This window comes from Schistocerca serialis, chromosome 1, assembly GCF_023864345.2.
Source record: "Schistocerca serialis cubense isolate TAMUIC-IGC-003099 chromosome 1, iqSchSeri2.2, whole genome shotgun sequence".
Classification (NCBI taxonomy): domain Eukaryota; kingdom Metazoa; phylum Arthropoda; class Insecta; order Orthoptera; family Acrididae; genus Schistocerca; species Schistocerca serialis.
Window position 1 is genome coordinate 907,700,617 of NC_064638.1, and position 21,936 is coordinate 907,722,552.

General features: G+C 43.1%; 1 protein-coding gene across 1 annotated transcript in view; it reads left to right on the plus strand.

The window, feature by feature from the left end:
• Positions 1 to 21,936, plus strand: part of LOC126411948 (nucleosome-remodeling factor subunit NURF301) — a 312,451-nt gene that overhangs the window by 202,661 nt on the left and 87,854 nt on the right. Inside the window, exons 22-23 of the mRNA XM_050081404.1 lie at positions 2,416 to 2,669; positions 17,511 to 17,675. Coding sequence (XP_049937361.1) covers positions 2,416 to 2,669; positions 17,511 to 17,675 — 419 coding nt within the window. The remainder of the gene's footprint in view (positions 1 to 2,415; positions 2,670 to 17,510; positions 17,676 to 21,936) is intronic.

Sequence of the window (21,936 nt, forward strand, 5' to 3'; positions counted from 1 at the left end):
ACTGGTACTCCAAGAACATTTGTTTCCTAAAAAGCGCACTGAAAAGCTTAATGTCAAGTTGGGGCCTACTTCATAGTGAATCTTGACATATGAATGTGTCCTTTAAGCTGGTTTACAAAATTCCTATGTTGTTGGAGTATCCTGTGATGATCTGTTTCTTTTATGATGTCATGTAAGATCTCTTGATGCTATATGTGTACGAACATATGGGCTTCCTATGTCATTGTAGCTGCCCACACGTAGTAACGCCTGTTTTCTGGTGCTCTCTGGCAGCTTCTGAAATGAACTCATGCCTAAGAGGTTGTGGGATAATATTATGAATGGTTCTTCGAAAAGCGTTATTTTCAAAGAAAATTTTCTTTTATGCTAGATGAACTATGTTACGTGTGAGAATGTACAATGAATTTTCTGTATCACAGAGCCTTTGACTCGTATGTAAAACTTAAAACTTCCAGGACCAGCCACTTACAATAATTTTGAGCCCAGAAGACCAGGCATTAATGTCATTGTTTAAAATTTTATTGGCACAATTGTGTGATGTATCTTAAACTGTAACACACACTAAAAAGACCAATGTTATATGTGAAAGCTTAACTTTTCTTGTAACTTATTAATCTTCAAGACCAGTATTATATGTGAAAGCTTAGCTTTTCTTCTGGCTACATTATGTACATTAATATAAACCATTAACTTTTCCTATTTGTGTGTTCACACTACTTAACAGTGATGTTGCTATTGGCTGGCTACATCACGTGTCCTATGCTCTGAATATCTGCTGTGATTGGCTTACAACAGTGCATTGCAATCTCTGTTTCAATGCTTCGGAAACTGATGTGCTGTGTTTGGTGGAATTCGAATTTATACTTTCATAATACGAAATATGCAGCATATCGTAATATGAAAATATGCAGCGTACATGTTGCTGCACATCAAAGATCTTTCCAAACTGCGTTTCCTTTTCTTTTTTTCCCCCCTTCCTGAGTTTCGTTTTCCAAAGTGCCGGGAAATTCTTGTTGGTGTATGAAACCTTTACCATTCAAAGGATTGATGTTTTTACAGCTCCAAGGGAAAGTACACTGTTGATTATCATGGAGAAAGTGTATTTTCACCTTGGAATGAGTCTATTTTCGTGTGTGTGTGTGGGGGGGGGGGGGGGGGGAGATGCATTTTTAACCAGGAGAGCCAGAAAAATCTGGGAATTCCTCCCTGCCTCCTGTTCTCGTATACACCATGATTACATGAATGAATGTTTTGTTTCACCTCAGAACAATGTAATGCCACAGGTGTGCCGCAGGGGAGTGTCGTAGGACTGTTGCTATTCACAGTATACATAAATGACCTGGTGGATGACATCGGAAGTTCACTGAGGCTTTTTGCAGATGATGCTGTGGTGTATCGAGAGGTTGTAACAATGGAAAATTGGATTGAAATGCAGGAGGATCTGCAGCGAATTGACGCATGGTGCAGGGAACGGCAATTGAATCTCAATGTAGACAAGTGTAATGTGCTGTGAATACATAGAAAGATAGATCCCTTATCATTTAGCTACAAAATAGCAGGTCAGCAACTGGAAGCAGTTAATTCCATAAATTATCTGCATTAGGAGTGATTTAAAATGGAATGATTATATAAAGTTGATCGTCGGTAAAGCAGATGCCAGACTGAGATTCGTTGGAAGAATCCTAAGGAAATGCAATCCGAAAACAAAGGAAGTAGGTTACAGTACACTTGTTTGCCCACTGCTTGAATACTGCTCAGCAGTGTGGGATCCGTACCAGATAGGGTTGATAGGAGAGATAGATAAGATCCAACGGAGAGCAGCGCGCTTCGTTACAGGATCATTTAGTAATCACAAAAGCGTTACGGAAATGATAGATAAACTCCAGTGGAAGACTCTGCAGGAGAGACGCTCAGTAGCTCGGTACGGGCTTTTGTTAAAGTTTCGAGAACATACCTTCACCGAAGAGTCAAGCAGTATATTGCTCCCTCCTACGTATATCTCTCGAAGAGACCATGATGATAAAATCAGAGAGATTAGAGCCCACACAGAAGCATACCGACAATCCTTCTTTCCACGAACAATACGAGACTGGAATAGAAGGGAGAACCGATAGAGGTACTCATGGTACCCTCCGCCACACACCGTCAGGTCGCTTGCAGAGTATGGATGTAGATGTAGATGTAGATTGTGGAAATTGAAAAAGGTGTACTTGTACTTTCAGTTTTCAGTAGTGCAGAAGAAATAATGTTTTGTTATTCACATTTTATTGCCCCACATTAATTATGTGACTTAATTTGAGATCATTCAGCACACTGATTTAATAATAATGCTTTATCTGAAATGTTTTGTGTTAAATGCATGCTTGTGTGATTTACTAACTTTTCCCAATTTCTTTTTGATCCCGCTTACATCAGGTTGGAGAAGACTAATGCACAGGTTGTTACTAGGAGTCGTTCGGGCTCATTAGCTGCCAAGACAGATGGTGTAGCAGCAGGCGGAAATGCAAAATTGGAAATGGTTAGTGGAAAATCGACACCAGAAGAAATAAAGGAAAAAATGGAACAACAGTTGCGCATGCAGAGAGCTGCTCATCAACAAAAACGCGCTTTGGAAACACTAAAGGTTCCAAGTGGACAGGTTTTGAAAGTTGTACCCACTACGCAACAAGGCAAGTCTGACTTATTTGAAGTGTACTTTCTGTTTAAGAGAGAACTTCACTTTTTCCTTGTTCTTGTTCTCGCTGTTGAAGCACTTCTATTCTTCCACAATCCTGTACTGATAGACAGTCTTGTAGAAAATGTAATCAAAATTTGTGAGTTTATATAAATCTAGGCATGGAATTTTCCATCCCTTTCCTTCAACATAAATTAGTTTGTTTAATTAACACATCTTTATTGATGTTTTAGGTACAGCCCGTAAATCATGTATTGTATTTATTTAGTAAATTGTGAAACCTAATGATTTACTTCTTCCCCTTTGTCCATGTGTGTTCCAATTTACAGAAGCTCTTTACCTGAATGGATTGTTATATTTTGAAAATTGGCAGTAGTGAGGAATTAAAAAAGCAGAGATAGTACAGTTATTTCATTTTAATTGGTTATATTGTTCAGTTCAATTCTCTGCCCGCTTCGTCAACAAGGATATAAAATTCTTATAATTGTAAGACAACTCCAAAGCATATCCCACAATTGGCATTTTCTTGAGGCATGAGTAGATTACAACTGGAAATGAGCGGCAACTGCTTGCAGCCAGCCTGACTTCATATGCCGTGTGTTGTGGTTCTTGGAGAATGAGTCAGCAAGGCTGAGAGGGTGGCATGAGTAGCGGGCAAGGTCACTGGCTTGTAAAACGTGTCCAAGATGCAGCATGTTCAGAGAAGACCCTCTATCCACTTATCATCTATCACGTGGAATTGACATGGCCAGTGGTAATTTACCAGTTACAAGCCCATACAAATGGACATACATGCAGGCACCAGAGGCTGTTATCAACAGTGGGAGGACCCACTGTAGGTCCACTGGCCAGTCAATGCCCGCTTCAAGCTGGGCAGCCCCAAGTCAGTTAGGTGCTGGCTTGTCCGATGCCGATTGTTCTGCTTGCGTGTATAGATTACTAGCCTCACTCAGAGCCGTCACCATAATGACATACCCCTGTGGGTCCGGGGATAAAAATAGGCCCGAGGTATTCCTGCCCGTCGTAAGAGGTGACTGAAAGGAGTTTCACACGTTTCGGCCTTTAAGTGATGGTCCCCTATAGGGTTTGACCTCCATTCTTCAAACTTTTCCCAAAGAGCAAGCCAATTGGGGAAGGGCACCTTACATGGTGCATCGTGTCCATCGTGCATTGAGATCTTTAGCCCACTTTCTCGTCGTCGCATTTCAGTCCCGCTCATTCTCCTTCTGCTTTTCTTGGGCAAGGACACCTTCCTGGGTGCGTTTTCCACCATGCACTATGCTGTGTCAGTTTGTGTGTCGACGATGACTTTGGGCTTTTTTGCACCTGATATCCAGCACGGTAGCCAATCCGTTGTGGTGGGGCCGCCATGTACCCTGTTGGTTGTAGCCTCCCGACCACACAGGGACTGCTCTGCTGGTGCCTGCACCGTTAACTCCCCAAATAAGCCAAGGTGTAGATGCCCATCACCCTGGGGCATCGGGAGACCTGGCAATGGCCATCCCACCGGGTGGCCTCTGCTGCGGCTGTGTGGCGCCCGTGGGAAGGCCCCCTGGTTGAGTGGGTGGCATCAGGGTGGATGACACGCAATGAAGCGTAGTACATCATTACTTGCTGGTGAAGAAATACCAGCAGTCTCTAAATGCTCATGAGCTCAATTCAACACACAGGAGTGTAACACCAAATCGTTCCCCTCCCTGGCCATACCATGCAAGGAACATTAGGCTAAGGATGGTAGTCGATCTTATTCCCCCCTGTGCCTTGTATGTTCAAGAGCTAATGGGGAATCTTTCATGACAATGAAGCCTCAGTTTTTTGTTGAGAATTTAAAACACGTTTAGGGAGGTGGGGGGATTGTCCAAAATGAGATTTGGGTCAGTCTTGATCAAAACAGCATCCTCTGCCAGGTCATGGACGTTACTCACTTGTGACAAGCTGGGGGATGTTTCTGTAACCATCACGCCCCATAAGAGCTTAAATATGGTCCAGGGTATCATGTTTCACAGGGACCTTCTTTTGCAGTCTGACGACTAGCTGCGCGCCAATTTAGAGTGGCGAGGTGTACATTTCGTCCACCGGGGTCGATGGATAATCGGGTTGCCATCGGTGCCTTCTTCTTGGCCTTCAAGGGTGATACATGGCCCAAGAAGGTCAAAGTGATGGTCTAGTGCTGTGATGTAAAGCCCGATATCCCTCTCCCGATGTGGTGCTTTAAGTGCTGGAAGTGCGGCCATATGTCTTCCCGCTGTACTTCCAGCATCAAATCCCAATACTCCATGTGCCCCGCCTCCCATCTGTGTCAACTGCGGAGAGCACCATTCGTTTTGCTCACCTGACTGCAGGATTCTCAAGAAAGAAAGGACAATTATGGATTACAGGACCCTGACCTAGAATGAGGCTAAGAGAAAATTTGAACGCCTGCACGCTCTATGTATGACATCGTCTTTTGCCAGCGCTACAACGTTTCTGGCACCATCAGCTCCATCATCCCCAGTCACCTCTCAGAGCTGGAAGACTACACCTGCCCCCTTGATGGTGGGTGGCATTTCCCTCCCAGCGTCTGTCCCCACTTCTAACCCAGAGAAGCATAAGTCTTCTTCAGCTTCTCTTGTTAGGAAGGGGTCCCTTGGGTCACTTCCTTCCGAGGTTTCTGCTAGTGGGAAAGATGACACCCGCCAGGGGCAGAAGAGCTCAAAAGCAGCCGGTTGTAGGGCTTCACGCTCATCCTCAGTCCCGGAGACTGAGCCAGTGAAATCCTCCCAGCCAGGGAAACCCAAGGAGCAGCAAGAGAAATCCAAAAAGCAGTCCCCTAAGACCAAGGAAATTGCGGTGGCACCCACACCACCGCTACCTACAAGCTCTGCATCTGAGGATGGGGGTGGAGATTCTGGCGTCCGCTGAGGACATAGATCTCGCCAGACCCTCAGACGCAATGGACGTAGGCTGCTCAGGCAATAAGCCAGTAGCAGCAGGTGACTCTGAGGCGTAAACTGCCTCACTGAATGTACCATGCAGTCCTAGTCTCTCGATGACATCATCCTCCAGCGGAATTGCGGCAGTTTTTTCCACCACCTTGCTGAGCTACGGCAACTGTTAAGCTTTGCACCTGTTATCTGCATTGCCCTCTGGGAATCCTGGTTACCGACAATGCGGACCCTTGCTGTACACGGCTGTAAGGGATAATACAGGATCCATAGTGACTATAATGAAGTGTCAGTTGGAGTTTGCATTTATGTCCTAAACTCAGTCTGTAGTGACACTGTGCCCCTTCAAACCCTTCTTGAAGCTGTGGCTGTCAGAATAAGGATGACGCAGGAATTAACTGTATGCAATGTATATTTTCCTCCAGATGGTGCAGTACCCCTGAATGTGTTAGCTGCACTGATTGATCAACTCCCTAAACCTTTCCTACTTTTGGGAGATTTTAATGCCCGTAACCCCTTGTGGGTGGCACTGTACTTACTGGCTGAGGCAGAGATGTCGAAACTTTACTGTCTCATACGCCATACTGGCGGAAGTAAAGCTGTGAGGACGGGGCATGAGTCATGCTTGGGTAGCTCAGTTGGTAGAGCACTTGCCCGCGAAAGGCAAAGGTCCCGAGTTCGAGTCTCGGTCCAGCACACAGTTTTAATCTGCCTGGAAGTTTCTTTACTTCTCAGTTCGACCTCTGCCTCTTAAATACTGGGGCTGCCACAAATTTCAGTGTGGCTCATGGTAGTTACTCGGCCATTGATTTATCAATTTGCAACCCAGGACTTTTCTCATCGCACCGAGCGAGGTGGCGCGGTGGTTTGACACTGGACTCGTATTCAGGAGGACGACGGTTCAATCCCACATCCGGCCATCTTGGCTTAGGATTTCAGTGATTTCCCTAAATCACTCCAGACAAATCCCGGGATGGTTCCTTTGAAAGGGCACAGACGACTTCCTTCCCCATCCTTCCCTAATCCGATGAGACCAATGACCTATCTGTCTGGTCTCCTTCCCCAAACAACCCATCCAACTTCTCTCATCTATCTACTGGAGAGCACATGACGGCCTGTGTGGTAGTGAATACTTCTCCATCTACCTGTCACTGCCCTGGCATCAGGCGCACGGACACATGCCCAGATGGGCCTTAAACAAGGCGAACTGGGAAAGTTTCAACTCTGCTGTCACCGTTGAATCTCCCTCACACAGTTACATCGATGTGATGGTTGAGCAGGTGACTATAACAATCCTTTCTCTAGCAGAAAATGCGATCCCTTGCTCTTTAGGATGCCCCCAGCGTAGGGCAGTCCCTTGGTGGTCGCCAGAAGTCACTGAAGCAATTATGGAGCATCAGTGAGCTCTACAGCAGCATAAGTGGCACTCTTCCCTAGAGCACCTCATAGCCTTTAAACAGCTTCGTGCCTGCATTCACCAAGTTATCAAATGATGGAAGCAGGAGTGTTGGGACAGATACGTCTCAACCATTGGGTTCCATACGTCACCTTCCCAAGTCTAGGCAACGATCAAATGTCTTTTCGGGTACCAGACCCCAGCAGGCATTTCTGGTGTTACCACGAATGGTGTGTTATCTACCGACACAAACGCGATTGCCGAGCACTTTGTTCAAGCCCCTGCATTGGAGAATTATCCCCCATCCTTTCGCACTCTCAGACAGCGGCTGGAAGGGAAAGTCCTCTCATTCACTACTCGCCACAGTGAATCCTATAATGCCCCATTTGCAGAGTGGGAGCTCCTCAGTGCCCCTGCACATTGCCCCAACACAGCTCCTGGGCCTTATCGGATCCACAGCCAGATGATTAAACATCTCTCATCTGGGTACAAGCGACACATCCTCGTCATCTTCATCCGACTCTGGTGCGATGGTGTCTTTCCATTGCAGTGGCGGGAGAGAACCATCATTCCGGTGCTCAAACCCGGTAAAAACCCACTTGATGTGGATAGCTATCGGCCCATCAGCCTCACCAACATTCTTTGTAAGCTGCTGGAACATTTGGTGTGGCGGCGGTTGGGTTGGGACCTGGGGTCACGTGGCCTACTGGCTCCATGTCAGGGCGGCTTCCAAGAGGGTCACTCTACCACCAATTATCTTGTGTCTCTCGAGTCTACCATCGAAACAGCCTTTTCCAACACCAACACCTGGTTGCCATCTTTTTTGACTTACGTAAAGCATACAACATGACCTGGCGACATCGTATCCTTACCACATTGTGTGAGTGGGGTCTCTGGGGCCCGCTCCCGATTTTTATCCTGTTGCTCTGTACTTTCCGTATCCAAGTTGGTACCTCCCACAGTTCCATCCATATCCAGAAGAATGGAGTCTCAGAGGGCTCTGTATTGAGTGTCTCTCTCTTTTTGTGGCCATTAATGGTCTAGCAGCAGTTGTTGGGCCCTCTTGTCTCACCTTCTCTTTATGCAGAAGACTTCTGCATTTCGTACTGCTGCTCCAGTTCTTGTGTTGTTGAGCGTCTCCTACAGGGAGCCATCCACAAGGTGCAGTCATGGGCTCTAGCCCACGGCTTCCAGTTTTCCCCCATGAATGTGTGTCGTGCATTTCTCATGGGCTCTAGCCCACGGCTTCCAGTTTTCCCCCATGAATGTGTGTCGTGCATTTCTGTCTGCATCGTACCATTCACCTTAATGATGATCCACTCACTGTAATGAAGATATATCGATTCTTAGGTCTGGTTTTCGGTGCTCATTTGACTTGGCTTCCTCGTTTTCATCAGGTTAAATGGAAATGTTGGCAGCACCTCAGTGCCCTCCACTGCCTGAGCAACACTGGGGTGGAGATCACTCCATGCTGCTGCAGCTCTACAGAGCCCTTGTTCAGCCCCGCCTTAACTATGGGAGTGTGATTTATGGCTCAGCGGCACCCTCAGCATTCCGTTTGCTCGACCCATTGCACCATTGTGGAGTTTGACTAGGGACAGGAGCTTTTAGGACGAGTCCTGTGACAGGTGTATTGGTGTAGGCTGGAGTCCCTCCATTGAAGATCAGACGTGCACTACTGCTTGCCAGTTATGTTGCATGCATTCATAGCTCTCCTGAACATCCTAATTACCATCTTCCTTTCCCAAGCACAGCGGTTCACCTCCCGCATAGGCGGCCCAGGTCAGGGCTAACGATTGCGGTTTGCATGCGATTGCTTCTGTCTGAACTGGAGTCCTTCCCTTCACCACCTCTGCTCAAGGTCAATTCACATACTCCTCTGTGGTGTAGCTGTATGACGAAACTTCGCCTGGACCTTTCACGTGGCCGTCTGCGGCTCTCCGCTGTCACTTCCTCTTGATTCTTGAAGTGTTCCGGGGCTCTAAAGTGGTTTACACCAACGGCTCGATGGCCGATGGTAATGTTGGCTTTGCCTTTGTCCAGAGAGGCCGTATTGAACAGCATTCCTTGCCCGATGGCTGCAGTGTATTCACTGCAGAGCTGGTGGCCATATCTCGTGCACTTCAGTATATCTGTTCATGCCCCGAGGAATCGTTTCTTCTGTGTACTGACCCCTTGAGCAGCGGTACAAGCTATCGACCATTGCTATCTTTGCCATCCATTGGTGGTGTCCATCCAGGAGTCCATCTATGCCCTGGACCGGTCCCGTCATTCAGTGGTGTTTGTTTGGACCCCAGCACACATTGGCATCCTGGGCAGCGAACTTGTTGGCAGACTGGCCAAACAGGCTGCGTGGAAACTGCTTCTGGAGATGGGCGTCTCTGAACCTTGCATGTGTTCTGACCTATGCTGTAGGGTTTTTCGGCTTTGGGAGACGGAATGGCATAATAGTACACACAACAAACTGCATGTCATTAAGGAGACTATGAATGTGTGGAAGTCTTCCATGCGGGCCTCTTGCAGGGAATCAATTGTCCTCTCCCGGCTGCGTGTTGGCCATGCTTGGGTGACCCACCGTTACCTCTTGCACCATGAAGACCCGCCTCAGTGTCGGTGCGGTGCCCTGTTGACAGTGGCCCATATTCTCTAGCACTGTCCCACTCTGACTGCCCAGCAACAAAATCTTGGGTTACTGGGCTCGTTGCCACTCATTTTATCTGACAATGCCTCATTGGCTGATTTAGTTTTTCGTTTTATTCATGAGGGTGGGTTTTATCATTTGATCTAAGTTTTAGCACATGTCCTTTTTTCCATCTGTGTCCTCCACCCTAGTGCTTTTAGTGTGGGGGTTTTAATGTGTTGCAGAGTGGCTGGCTTCTCCTTTTTATTCTCGTGGTCAGCCAGCCACTGTATTCTGCCTTCTTGGTTTACTCTCTTCCATTTCTAGCATCTCTCTGTTTTCTTGTCCTCCTTTGTTCCTTTTAGTGTTCGCTGCCTTTCCTTTGCTCTTGTGGTTTTTCCTTTCCTTCCGTTCTGTGTTATATGTCTCATCTGTTTTATTCCCACACTTGTGGCATTGTTTTATTACGAACGAGGGACCGATGACCTCATAATTTGGTCCCTTCCCCCCTCTTTTAAACCAACCAATCAACCATAATGTTGACACCTGCCGGGACTAAAAATAAGTGTAAACCTACCTCACTATGTTGTGGAACATGGAACATCTGTACTATGAAGCAAGGCATCTCAGACACCTTTGGAAACTCTCAAGATCTCACAAAACAGCCGTGATTGACCTGGAATTAGCCAGGCTTACTGTTGCTGTAGAAGCCTTGCAGGAAACCAGACTACCAGATGAGGATTCAGTTCAGGAGGGAAATTACACATTTTTCTGGAAAGGAAAGGATGTTTGTTGCCAGACACAGACAACATGATGTTTGACTTTGCCATTCGCAATGATCTATTATACACCACTTTTAGACCAATTGGGATCTCAGAAGGCATTATGACTTTTGCTTTTGTCAACTATGAGCGGACCAATATCACTGATAGCTGTACATGCACCAATGTTGACCTTGAGTGCAGACCTAAGCATCAGTCTTAGGAACATCTCAGTGAAGTGTTGCAGGGAGTGCATCCTTCAGATATGCGTTCTAGGCAACTTATGTGCCCACATCACATGTGATTCTGCTGTTTGACCAGACTGTCTAGGCACACATGGGGTGGGGAAGATGAATGAGAACAGTTTATGGCTGCTTGAATGTTGTGCCAAATACCAACTGTGCATCACTAACACTTACTTTAAAGGCAAGACAAGGCATGAGGTCTCCTATATGTACCCTTACTCCAAACATTGGTGTTGACTTGATCTTATTTTAACTAAGAGGAAAGATGTCCACCATTTTCTCCATGCATACTCTTTCCTATTGCTAATTGTGGCACTGGTTATATAATAGCAGTTGCAAAAGTTAGCTTCATTCCTCTGCTAAGACACCTAGCAAAACAAAGATCTAAACTGTGCAAAATTAAGGACTCTGGGACAGTAGAAATATTTTGTGGTAGAGTTTGGAAAGAAATTGATACCTGAGACCAAATGCACCCATTGTTGAAGACTGGCTTAAAATCAAGTTACTTCTTATCGTTTACGGCCAGCACTACATTTGGTACTTTGAAAGCAAAATCCCATAATTGGCTCCATGAGAATATTGATGTCATGAAACTGCTCCTTGATTCTAAGTGTCAGGCAACTATCAACTGGCACTTAAACCTTCACAACACTACCTGCAGGGTTCTAAGCAAAGCAAAGGCAGTCGTTCAGCACACTTTGTTAACACATATTGGGAGAAACATTGCACCAGCATACAGGAATGTGCCAATGCTGGAAACATCGGCGGAGTGTATTTGGGTATCAAGAAAGCCATTGGGCCTGCTCCTAGGAAAGACTGAATCACTTGAGGAGTTCAGTGGCACAGTCATCAAAGATTGTAATCAACAGTTTGCAACGAAGGGTGGAACACATGCTGTGAGCGGTCACATCCGGTGAACATCAGCCCAATAGCAGCAGCAGAAATTTCTCATTTGTCACTTTGCCATGAGCTGGGCGAGGAGCCTACGAAGGAGCAACTTCAGTGAGCTGTTGTGCACCTTAAATGCAAGATATGCCATGGCAAAGACAACAACCACTCAGAATTTATCAAACTGACTCCACTTCTACCAGTGCTCTATAACCTCGTATTGAAATTTTAGAGAGCCGGCCGAAGGGGCCGTGCGGTTAAAGGCGCTGCAGTCTGGAACCGCAAGACCGCTACGGTCGCAGGTTCGAATCCTGCCTCAGGCATGGGTGTTTGTGATGTCCTTAGGTTAGTTAGGTTTAACTAGTTCTAAGTTCTAGGGGACTAATAACCTCAGCAGTTGAGTCCCATAGTGCTCAGAGCCATTTGAACCATTTTTTTGAAATTTTAGTCTGTGGTGCTGTCCAGCAGGATATGCAAGATGCCAACATTATCACTCTATACAAAGGTAAAGGCAATCATGGGGATTGCAGTTGTTACCGTGGAATTTCACTGCTGACTATCATCAGAGTAGCATTCTCCCGTTTGGTGCTGGGCATACTGGACAAGCTTGTGGAGCTTATGTAACCTGAATCTCAATGTTGGTTTTGAGCTCAGTGGTCTACTACTTGTTATGATCTTCGCACTCTGACAAATTCAGGAAAACACCACAAGCCAAAGACACCATAGTCCATTGCTTTCATCGAGCTAAACAAGGCATTTGACACAGTCAGCAGGGACTGTGTACTTTATTAGTGAAGACAGGGTGTCCTCCAAAACTCTCCCGTTACATATCTATGTTCCAGGGCTGTCGAGAAACTTAAAAACATCTTGTTACTCAAAGCCAAGTGCTATCATGAGGACTTATTTGTAAGTAAACTTTTATTTTCTGACGATGCAGCTTTCATGGCAGACACTCAAGAGGATTTTCAAAGGCTTACGCACATTATGTCACAAGGACACACTGATTCACCTGCCATATGAAAAGGTGGACCCTTCTTGAGGGTAGTCAACAAATTCTGCTATCCTGGTTAGCTAGAGTCAGGTCTTTCTCTAGATGACGAAATAAATACAAGAATTGGCAAAGTAGTGAACACTTTTGGTAAGCTCTGCACAAGAGTATGGGACAACAAATACTGTACACTGACCCCAAAAATGTTCATCTATCAAGCTTACATTCTGTGAGCGTCCTCTTTATGGTGCCGAGACCTGGACACCATATGCCAAACAAAACAAGCTCAACACCTTTCATCTGTGGTGCATTAAAAAACATTCTAGGCATAACATGGAGGGACCATGTGACAGATGGTCCTGAATGCTGCGAAACTACAGAGTATCACCACCACTCTGAAGGTGGCTAAGACACTTACATTGTTGAGCCCACACCCATCTTCCCTGAGATACACAACTTAGTGGGATAGAACATGCCATGAGACCGACTGGAACACCTGCTTAACGCTTTAAAGATTGCGTCAAGTGCAAGTAGCTGTAGATGTAGGAAGTATGCAGCAGACCTCAGCAGTTACGGTGGCTAGGACAGTTGCAAAGTCTAAGAGAAAGAAGAAGGTTCTGCTGTTAGGTAGTTCTCATGGTAGAGGTGTAGGCCAGCAGTTGCAGGAAGTTTTGGGGAGTGAGTACCAGGTCACCAGCATTGTGAAGCCTAATGCAGGATTGGCTCAGGTGACTTTTAACATAGGGGGGGTTATGTAGGGATTTTACTAAAGAGGATCAGGTAGTGATTGTGGGTGGGGCTGGTAATAGTATTGATAGGGATGGGGAGTATGACATAGATGGTGACCTGGAAAAGATAGCCACTCAGACTGGCAACACGAATGTGCATTTCGTGGAACTGTTTCAGCGTCACGATCGGCCTCATCTTAATACAGCCGTCAGGCGTAATAACATGAGACTTGGGGGTGCGCTGATGACAGAAGGCATGAGTCACATTTCAGTGGTGTCGGTGGAGTCTATCAGTAGGACGGGTTTCACTAGACATGGCCTGCACCTCAACAGGTATGGGAAGGGGAGGTTGGCAAAACTTATAGGTGACAGCATAGGTGGGGGTGGTGGGATCACTCGTGGGAAAATTCCGGTAGTTGTGGGTGTTAGAGCTATACCTTTTTTAGATTGAAGTCAGCTGATAGGTATTCCTGCCTAAGGGAAGTCTCTCTAACAAAGAAACCACTTTCTACAAAGCTTGGGTATCCGATTAATGAGGGAATTAGTATATTTCATCAAAATATACAAGGTATTAGAGATAAAGTTAGTGAACTGCTTATAGATGTTGACTCTGAAATTATTGGTATATCTGAACACTTCTTAAATAAGGAGATAATTCAGAGGCTTCCTTTACCAGGATACAGGTTGGCTGGCAGCTTTTCTAGGAGCTCTTTGCGGTGTGGGGGAGTAGCCATGTATGTGAAAAACGGTATCCCATTTGAGTCAATTGATGTTTCAAAGTACTGCACTGAAAAGGTGTTTGAATGTTGTGCAGGTGTGGTTAAATTTAGTGGAGCTAAACTTCTTACTGTTGTTATTTATAGATCCCCAGACTCCGATTTCACAACATTTTTGCTAAAGCTAGAGGAGGTTCTTGGTTCACTTTATAGGAAATACAAAAAGTTAGTTATATGTGGTGACTTCAATATTAATTGTATAAGTGATTGTGCAAGGAAAAGGATGCTGGTAGACCTCCTTAACTCATATAATCTTATGCAAACCGTATTCTTTCCAACGAGAGTGCAAGGGAACAGTAGAACAACCATAGACAATATTTTTGTTCATTCGTCGTTATTAGAAGGGCATTCTGTTAGCAAAAAGGTGAATGGCCTCTCAGATCATGATGCACAAATTTTACGTCTAAAAGATTTTTGTGCTGCAACACATGTTAAATATAGTTACCAACTTTTTAGGAAAGCTGATCCAGTTGCTGTACAGACTTTTGTAAACCTTATCAAGGAACAAGAGTGGCAAGATGTTTATAGTGCTGATACAGTAGACGATAAATATAATGCTTTCCTCAAGACTTTTCTCGTGCTCTTTGAAAGTTGCTTTCCGTTAGAACGTTCAAAACAGGGTACTAGCACAAACAGGCAGCCTGGGTGGCTGACTAAAGGGATAAGAATATCTTGTAGAACAAAGTGGAAATTATATCAAAACGTTAGAAACAGTCAAAATCTAAATGCAGCAGCCCATTACAAATAGTATTGTAAGGTGCTTAAAAAAGTTATTAGGAAGGCAAAAAGTATGTGGTATGCAGATAGAATAGCTAAGTCTCAGGATAAAATTAAAACCATATGGTCAGTCGTAAAGGAAGTGGCTGGTCTGCAGAGACAGGTCGAGAATATAGAATCAGTGCGTAGTGGGGATGTCCATGTTACTGATAAGTCGCATATATGTACAGTACTTAATAATCACTTTCTGAATATAGCAGGTGAACTAAATAGAAACCTAGTCCCAACAGGGAATCATATAGCGCTTTTAGAAAAAAGTGTTTCGAGACTGTTACCTGAAATGCTCCTCCATGATACTGACAAGAGGGAGATTGAGTTAATAATTAAATCACTAAAGACCAAGAACTCTCATGGATATGACGGGGTATCTAGCAGAATACTGAAGTATTGTTCCACGTATGTTAGCTCAGTACTTAGCCATATCTGTAACTTTTCCTTTAGGAGTGGTCGGTTTCCTGACCGATTAAAGTAGTCGGTAGTGAAGCCACTTTATAAAAAGGGAGACAGGGATAATGTTGACAATTATAGACCTATTTCTATGCCATCGGTGTTTGCTAAAGTTATCGAGAGGGTTGTATATACAAGGTTACTGCAGCATTTAAATTCACATAATTTGCTGTCAAATGTACAGTTTGGTTTTAGAAATGGCTTAACAACTGAAAATGCTATAGTCTCTTTTCTCTGTGAGGTTTTGGACGGATTAAATAAAAGGTTGCGAACGTTAGGTGTTTTCTTTGATTTAACGAAGGCTTTTGACTGTGTTGACCACAAAATATTACTGCAGAAGTTGGAACATTATGGAGTAAGGGGAGTAGCTTACAATTGGTTCGCCTCTTCCTTTAAGAACAGAAAGCAGAAGGTAATCCTCCGCAATATTGAGAGTGGTAATGATGTTCAGTCCCAACGGGGCACTGTTAAATGGGGCGTTCCCCAAGGGTCGGTGCTGGGGCCACTGCTGTTTCTTATTTATGTAAATGATATGCCTTCTAGTATTACAGGTGATTCAAAAATATTTCTGTTTGCTGATGACACCACCTTGGTAGTGAAGGATCTTGTGTGTAATATTGAAACATTATCAAATAATGTAGTTCATGATATAAGTTCGTGGCTTGTGGAAAATAATTTGATGCTAAATCACAGTAAGACTCAGTTTTTACAGTTTCTAACCCACAATTCAACAAGAACTGAGATTTTAATCAGACAGAATGGGCATGTTATAAGCGAGACGGAACAGTTCAAGTTCCTAGGCGTACGGATAGATAGTAAGCTGTTGTGGAAAGCCCATGTTCAGGATCTTGTTCAGAAACTAAATGCCGCTTTATTTACCATTAGAACAGTATCTGAAATAAGTGACATTTCAACACGAAAAGTAGTATACTTCGCATATTTTCATACGCTTATGTCATATGGTATTATTTTTTGGGGTAATTCTTCTGATTCAAAAAGGGTATTTTTGGCTCAAAAACGGGCTGTTCGAGCTATGTATGGTGTAAGTTCGAAAACCTCTTGTCGACCCCTATTCAATAGTCTGCCTCACAGTATGTATTTTCTTTAATGTTGTTTGTTGTTAGCAATATTAGCTTATTCCCAACAGTTAGCAGCTTTCACTCAGTTAATACTAGGCAGAAATCAAATCTGCATGTGGAATGCACTTCCTTGACTCTTGTGCAGAGAGGAGTGCAGTATTCTGCTGCATCCATTTTCAATAAGCTACCACAAGAACACTTTTAAGTCTAAACTGAAGAGTTTCCTCATGGCCCACTCCTTCTATTCTGTCGCGGAGCTCCTGGAAGAGCTAAAAAATTAAGCAAATCCCAGTGTTACATTCTTGATTTTCTTTATTTAAACTAACGACTTGTCGCCTGAATATGTTTCTTATATTTCATTTTATCTGTTTCTACAATCGTGTTATAATTTCTTGTATTGACTCGTTCCATGACCATGGAGACTTCTCCTAAATGTGGTCCCACGGAACAATAAATAAATAAATAAATAAAAAATAAAAAAATTTAATACTGACTGTGACAAATGGGAGAAGCTTGCTGAAGATCACAGCAGGTGTTGAAAACTCATCAAGCCTGGCAGAAACTTAGCTGCAAAATGAGTAAGTAGACCGGTGCCTCTAACGAACGTCTCTGGTGTGGTTTGCACTTGCCCACCTGTGGGTGCCAAGTAGACTCTCGCATTGGACTCCTGAGTCACCAAAGGAAGTGCCTGTGTGGTGTTACTTGAGTCTTCCAGTGAGAAGTATAGGCCATTGATGTGTTGATCGAGTGATAAGACTGCCATGTGTTGTCTGTACACTTGTCACAATAGTCCAGTTGTTCACCTGAGAATTCTTCATAAACAAAACATTAGTGTATGAATATAAGGACTATAAAGCCAAATGTAGAGTGAAAGGAAGAGAAGATATGTAAGTAGAGTGAGAGGAAGACAGGATATGTAAAACTTTAAATTATCTACAGGTATTCCTGCTGATGTATATCACACTAGTAGTATTAAGGATGTTAAAGTAGGTGAAATTACAGGAAAGATGACCAGTCTTGTCTATGGATGCCTTCTTCTCCAGCTTCTCTCCAGTGATAAAATAAAGCAAATAATATTCAAATAGTGGGCTCCCTAGTTAACATTAATCTATGTTTCTCCATTTGATTTGGAATGCAGGAAGCAACTCTCCGGAGCTAATATGGGATTCATGAAATGCTTGATGTTCTTTGTTTTTCTAATTTGCAGTGCAAGCTGATGGCTCACTAAAAGTTGTAACCAAAGTAGCCATTCCATCTTCACCAAATACTCAACTTACCAGCGGAAAGAGTACTCTCACATCTCTTCTGACTAGCACAAACAACACTTCTGGCAAGGCATTACTGGGTACAAGGCGAATTTTCATGACTAAAGGTAATTTAATTATAAAATATGACCTTTGTACTTTAGCTACTACATAAAACTGTTTGTGAATAACTTGTTTCTCAATTGACAAATATGTATTAGATAGCAGTGTGGGCATAACCCTGTGCCTTTTTGTTTGCAGTTATTTTCTAGTATTTGCAAGATTTAGTCAGCTCACATTACAAATATAAATTTTTCCACAGAAGTATGCAAACATCCTTTTCTTTCACTTTTGTCCTTATGAGTTACCACTAGTATTTGCTGTTCCCGTCATGTCTGTAAACATAAACTTACATACAGTAAAACTGAAATATGTGTGATCATTGTCTAATTAGTGCTTATTTTTCATCCTCGTCGTGAGGATTCCACTTTTTGGTCTTTGTGATTTGAAATAGCCACCTGTTCCATACTATGTGGTCTTATTACATATCTTTGTTATGAATGTTTATGCTTAATTATAAGTTTTACTAGTGTTTATAAGTGTATACAGCATTCCATTTCTCTCCAAATTAAGTGACAGTAGTGGTATGTCACTGATCATCACTAGCATTGCTAAAGATCAGCCTTAGCTCCTCATCCCAGTAAGGCTAGAACAGTTATAACTTAAGTCTTCTGACATTGAGGCTAATCTGTCTGGCTATGATTTTCATGTGCATTCTGTGTACGGCATGTATCATACAGTTATATAATCTGGCAAATTCATTTAGGAAATGTCAAATGTTTCTGAGCCAGCCATAAATTCATTCTCTCTCTCTCTCTCTCTCTCTCGCTCGTATCATACACAATTCTTCCATTCCACCACACCAAAAGTGTCTTCTTCCATGTGCTGCACTGCACCATCTTTTGTTGATAATTTCAAAAACACGTCTATCTTAACCACCACCAAATTGTAATATGGGCTCACAGATCACCGTAGCCAATCTCACTGAACACTCACATCTGATTTTTAAATCGTACTGTTAGAAAACAGGGGACACTATTTGCAGTTTAACTAATGAAAAAATGTGATTTATGATTTGCATTATAACTGGACACTTTGTTATAAATAATCTGGTATTGTGGACACATCTCCACTACTGAGATTGATTTGGAAAAGATTTTGAAAACCCATGGCCTCTCCTAACATTTCTTACACAAGTTAAAAACTCCTCTCGCATTTTAGTTCTTTTGTTGCTGTCAGTTCATCAGCATGTACAGAATCTTGGCTTTAACTATCAGTAATACACACATCAAAAAAAGTTACGCATAACCTCTGTTCCGAGAGTTCAGGAACCTGTGCAGAAAAACATCATTTCCGCCCTTTTTATTGCTCATGGAAACCACACATTGTGTGTTGTACCACTGTACAGCAAGACCTTCAGAAGTGGTGGTCCAGATTGTTGTACACACCAGTACCTCTAATACCCAGTAGCACGTCCTCTTTCATTGATGCATGCCTGTATTCGTCATGGCATACTATTATCTACAAGTTCATCAAGGCATTGTTGGTCCAGGTTGTCCCACTCCTCAAAGGCAATTTGGCATAGATCCCTCAGAGCAGTTGGTGGATCACATCGTCCATAAACAGGCCTTTTGAGTCCATCCCAGGCATGTTCGATAGGGTTCATGTTTGGAGAACATGCTGGCCACTCTAGTCCAGTTCCTGTCCGTCTGTACCTCCTCCATGTCTGAACATCGCTTTGGTTTACTCTGAGATGTCTGGACACTTTCCTTGTTGAGAGCCCTTACTGGCACAAAGTAACAATGTGGACACGATCAAACCGCATTATTGACCATCTAGGTATGATTAAACTACAGACAACATGAGCCGTGTACCTCCTTCCTGCTGGAGTGACTGGAACTGATTGGCTGTCGGACTCTCTATGTCTAAGAGGCGTTGCTCATGCATGGTTGTTTACATCTTTTGGCGGTTTTAGTGACATTCTGAACAATCAAAGGGACTGTGCCTGTGATACAATATCCACAGTCAACCTCTATCTTCAGGAGTTCTGGGAATCGGGGTGATGTAAAACTTTTTTTGATGTGTGTGTATTAAAGATCTCCAGTTGTTACCTGATTTGTAAAATACGTCGCTGCAGCTTTCCCATAAGAGAAACTCCTCCTCATTGTTGATGCCATCTGCACCTGACCTCTTTGTTATTGATCGCTTTTTCTCCCTACACTATCCAGACAAAATTGTTCCTACATATATTTAGTATTCATGGCAAAAGTTTATGTCAACAGTAAAAAGCTTCACAAATGTAAAGTCACACCTGGCAGTACCCTCATGCCCCATGTCTACCCCACCAACACACTTACGTCATAAATTCGTTTGTCATTGTAGCCATATTCATTTATTATACCCTCTCTTACACATATCATCAAAAACAGGGCCTCACCATTGTGAGTGCTCAGGTTTCTGTGACTAGAGTGAGTTAACTTTTTTTTCTGGTTGTAGAGCCACGTCATTTTCCATTGGTAGACCCAGAGCAAGACCACTGCAAATTGAGGCCCAGATATTAATTTTCTCCATTTGGTGACAGTTCAGTTTTTAAAATGTTGGGAGAACCTACACCCAGAAAAATTTGCTAATTTCCCCCACTCAAATGTCTTGCTTGCTATCTTCTGGCTCAGCTTTATTGTGAACCACAGCAGCAGCTTTACTAAGCATTTTACACCAGTTATTCCGGATAACTTTACAATTTTGGCATTGAATTACTGTAATATATAATCTGTTATGTTATTTACACCACATGGGAAGGTGATAATTATGTATAGTTGCAGGGAAACAGGAGAAGAAGACAGAACCATTGTGTTTGAGATATATAAAAGTGACACTTTCTGCACTCCAGCTTTGCGAAAATTCATCATCAATACAAAAATGAATTATGACTACTGTGATAGTAATTGCAACAATAGGCTTAATTTTTGTTTGACACTGTTCGTCCTCGTGACCTGAGTAGCGACAGTTTTGTATCACAAAGTGTCCATTCAACAATTTGGATAGGAGGGAGATGTGTTTGTGAGGAGGGATTGCTAGACAACAGAACATTTATGCCATATGACTGCTCATAGTAAAAGCAGTGTCCCTGACTATGTAAACATGATCAGCAATGAAACATAACAGTAGGAATTCATCGTTTTTGCAAAAGATCAAAACTGCTAGCTGTGTCAGTAATGTAAAATGTGGAACTTCCAGATTTATTGAAATCAGAAAGTATTTGAGTTTTACCTGCAATTTTTCTGTTCCTTTGACCAGGATTAACTGCAAATTTCCCTTCATTCATTTATGTATATTTTTATCTTCCCCTTACCTGTTTTTGTTTTGTTGTTTCTTGTAACTGTAGTGCCAGATTACTCTCTGTCTCTGCCCCACTTTGATGGAATCAGTCATTTTCTTTCCTATCATCTCATGGTGTTTCTGCTTTAGATGCTGTTAAAAAAAATAATGTATGAGGAACACCTCATTTGTGTAATACCTTTCATACCCTTCACGTTGTGTGTAATCAACACTGTAATGTAAAACAGCACCTCCCTCATGTTCCATAAAATGAAAATCAAACCACACCCCAAAGGGTATGCTATAAGCAAATGCAGCACAGTGATACTTTTGTCTACTATGTTACATGATATACTGTCTATTCTATTACAAATTTTGTAGCCATCCACCTTGTCAGTGTACACTTACTGGAGACTGCCAGTACTTAACAAAAAATACTTTCTTACTAGAACTGATAGTTTTACTTATTTTATTCTGGCTTCTTTAATTTGTCTCCTCTATGGGAATTATTCATCACTGCTAAACAAATGAATTTATGAGAGATACAGTGAGGCACCAAAATGTTTAAGACTTTGAGAGCTTTCTGCTGTTGAGCTTTGCTTTCAAGATATTTGCAGACTTCTTGTAACTCACTTGCCCTTAGGATCCACAGTAAAAAGTTCTGTACTGTAATAGTGTTAGCCACTGCCCTAGCTCATGGATGAACAGGACCGCAACAGATTCAGGAAACTAGTTGTGTATATCGGTCATAGCCAAGGAATGGGAGGAGCATATGAGCATGTATTTGAGAGAAACAAAGTTCAAATTTATCTGCCTCTCCTCATTTAGGCTTTCCATAATTACCTAAAGTAAGTGTGGTGAATTCTAGTATGATTCTATAAAAAAAGGTCCACATGTGTCCAATCTGAATAAGTGCTCCAGCTGTAGTGCCTTGAGACTCAAATTGATGAGATGTTAAGTACTACCATTATACAGCTGCTCTTTTGATTTGCTCTCTCTCTCTCTCTCTCT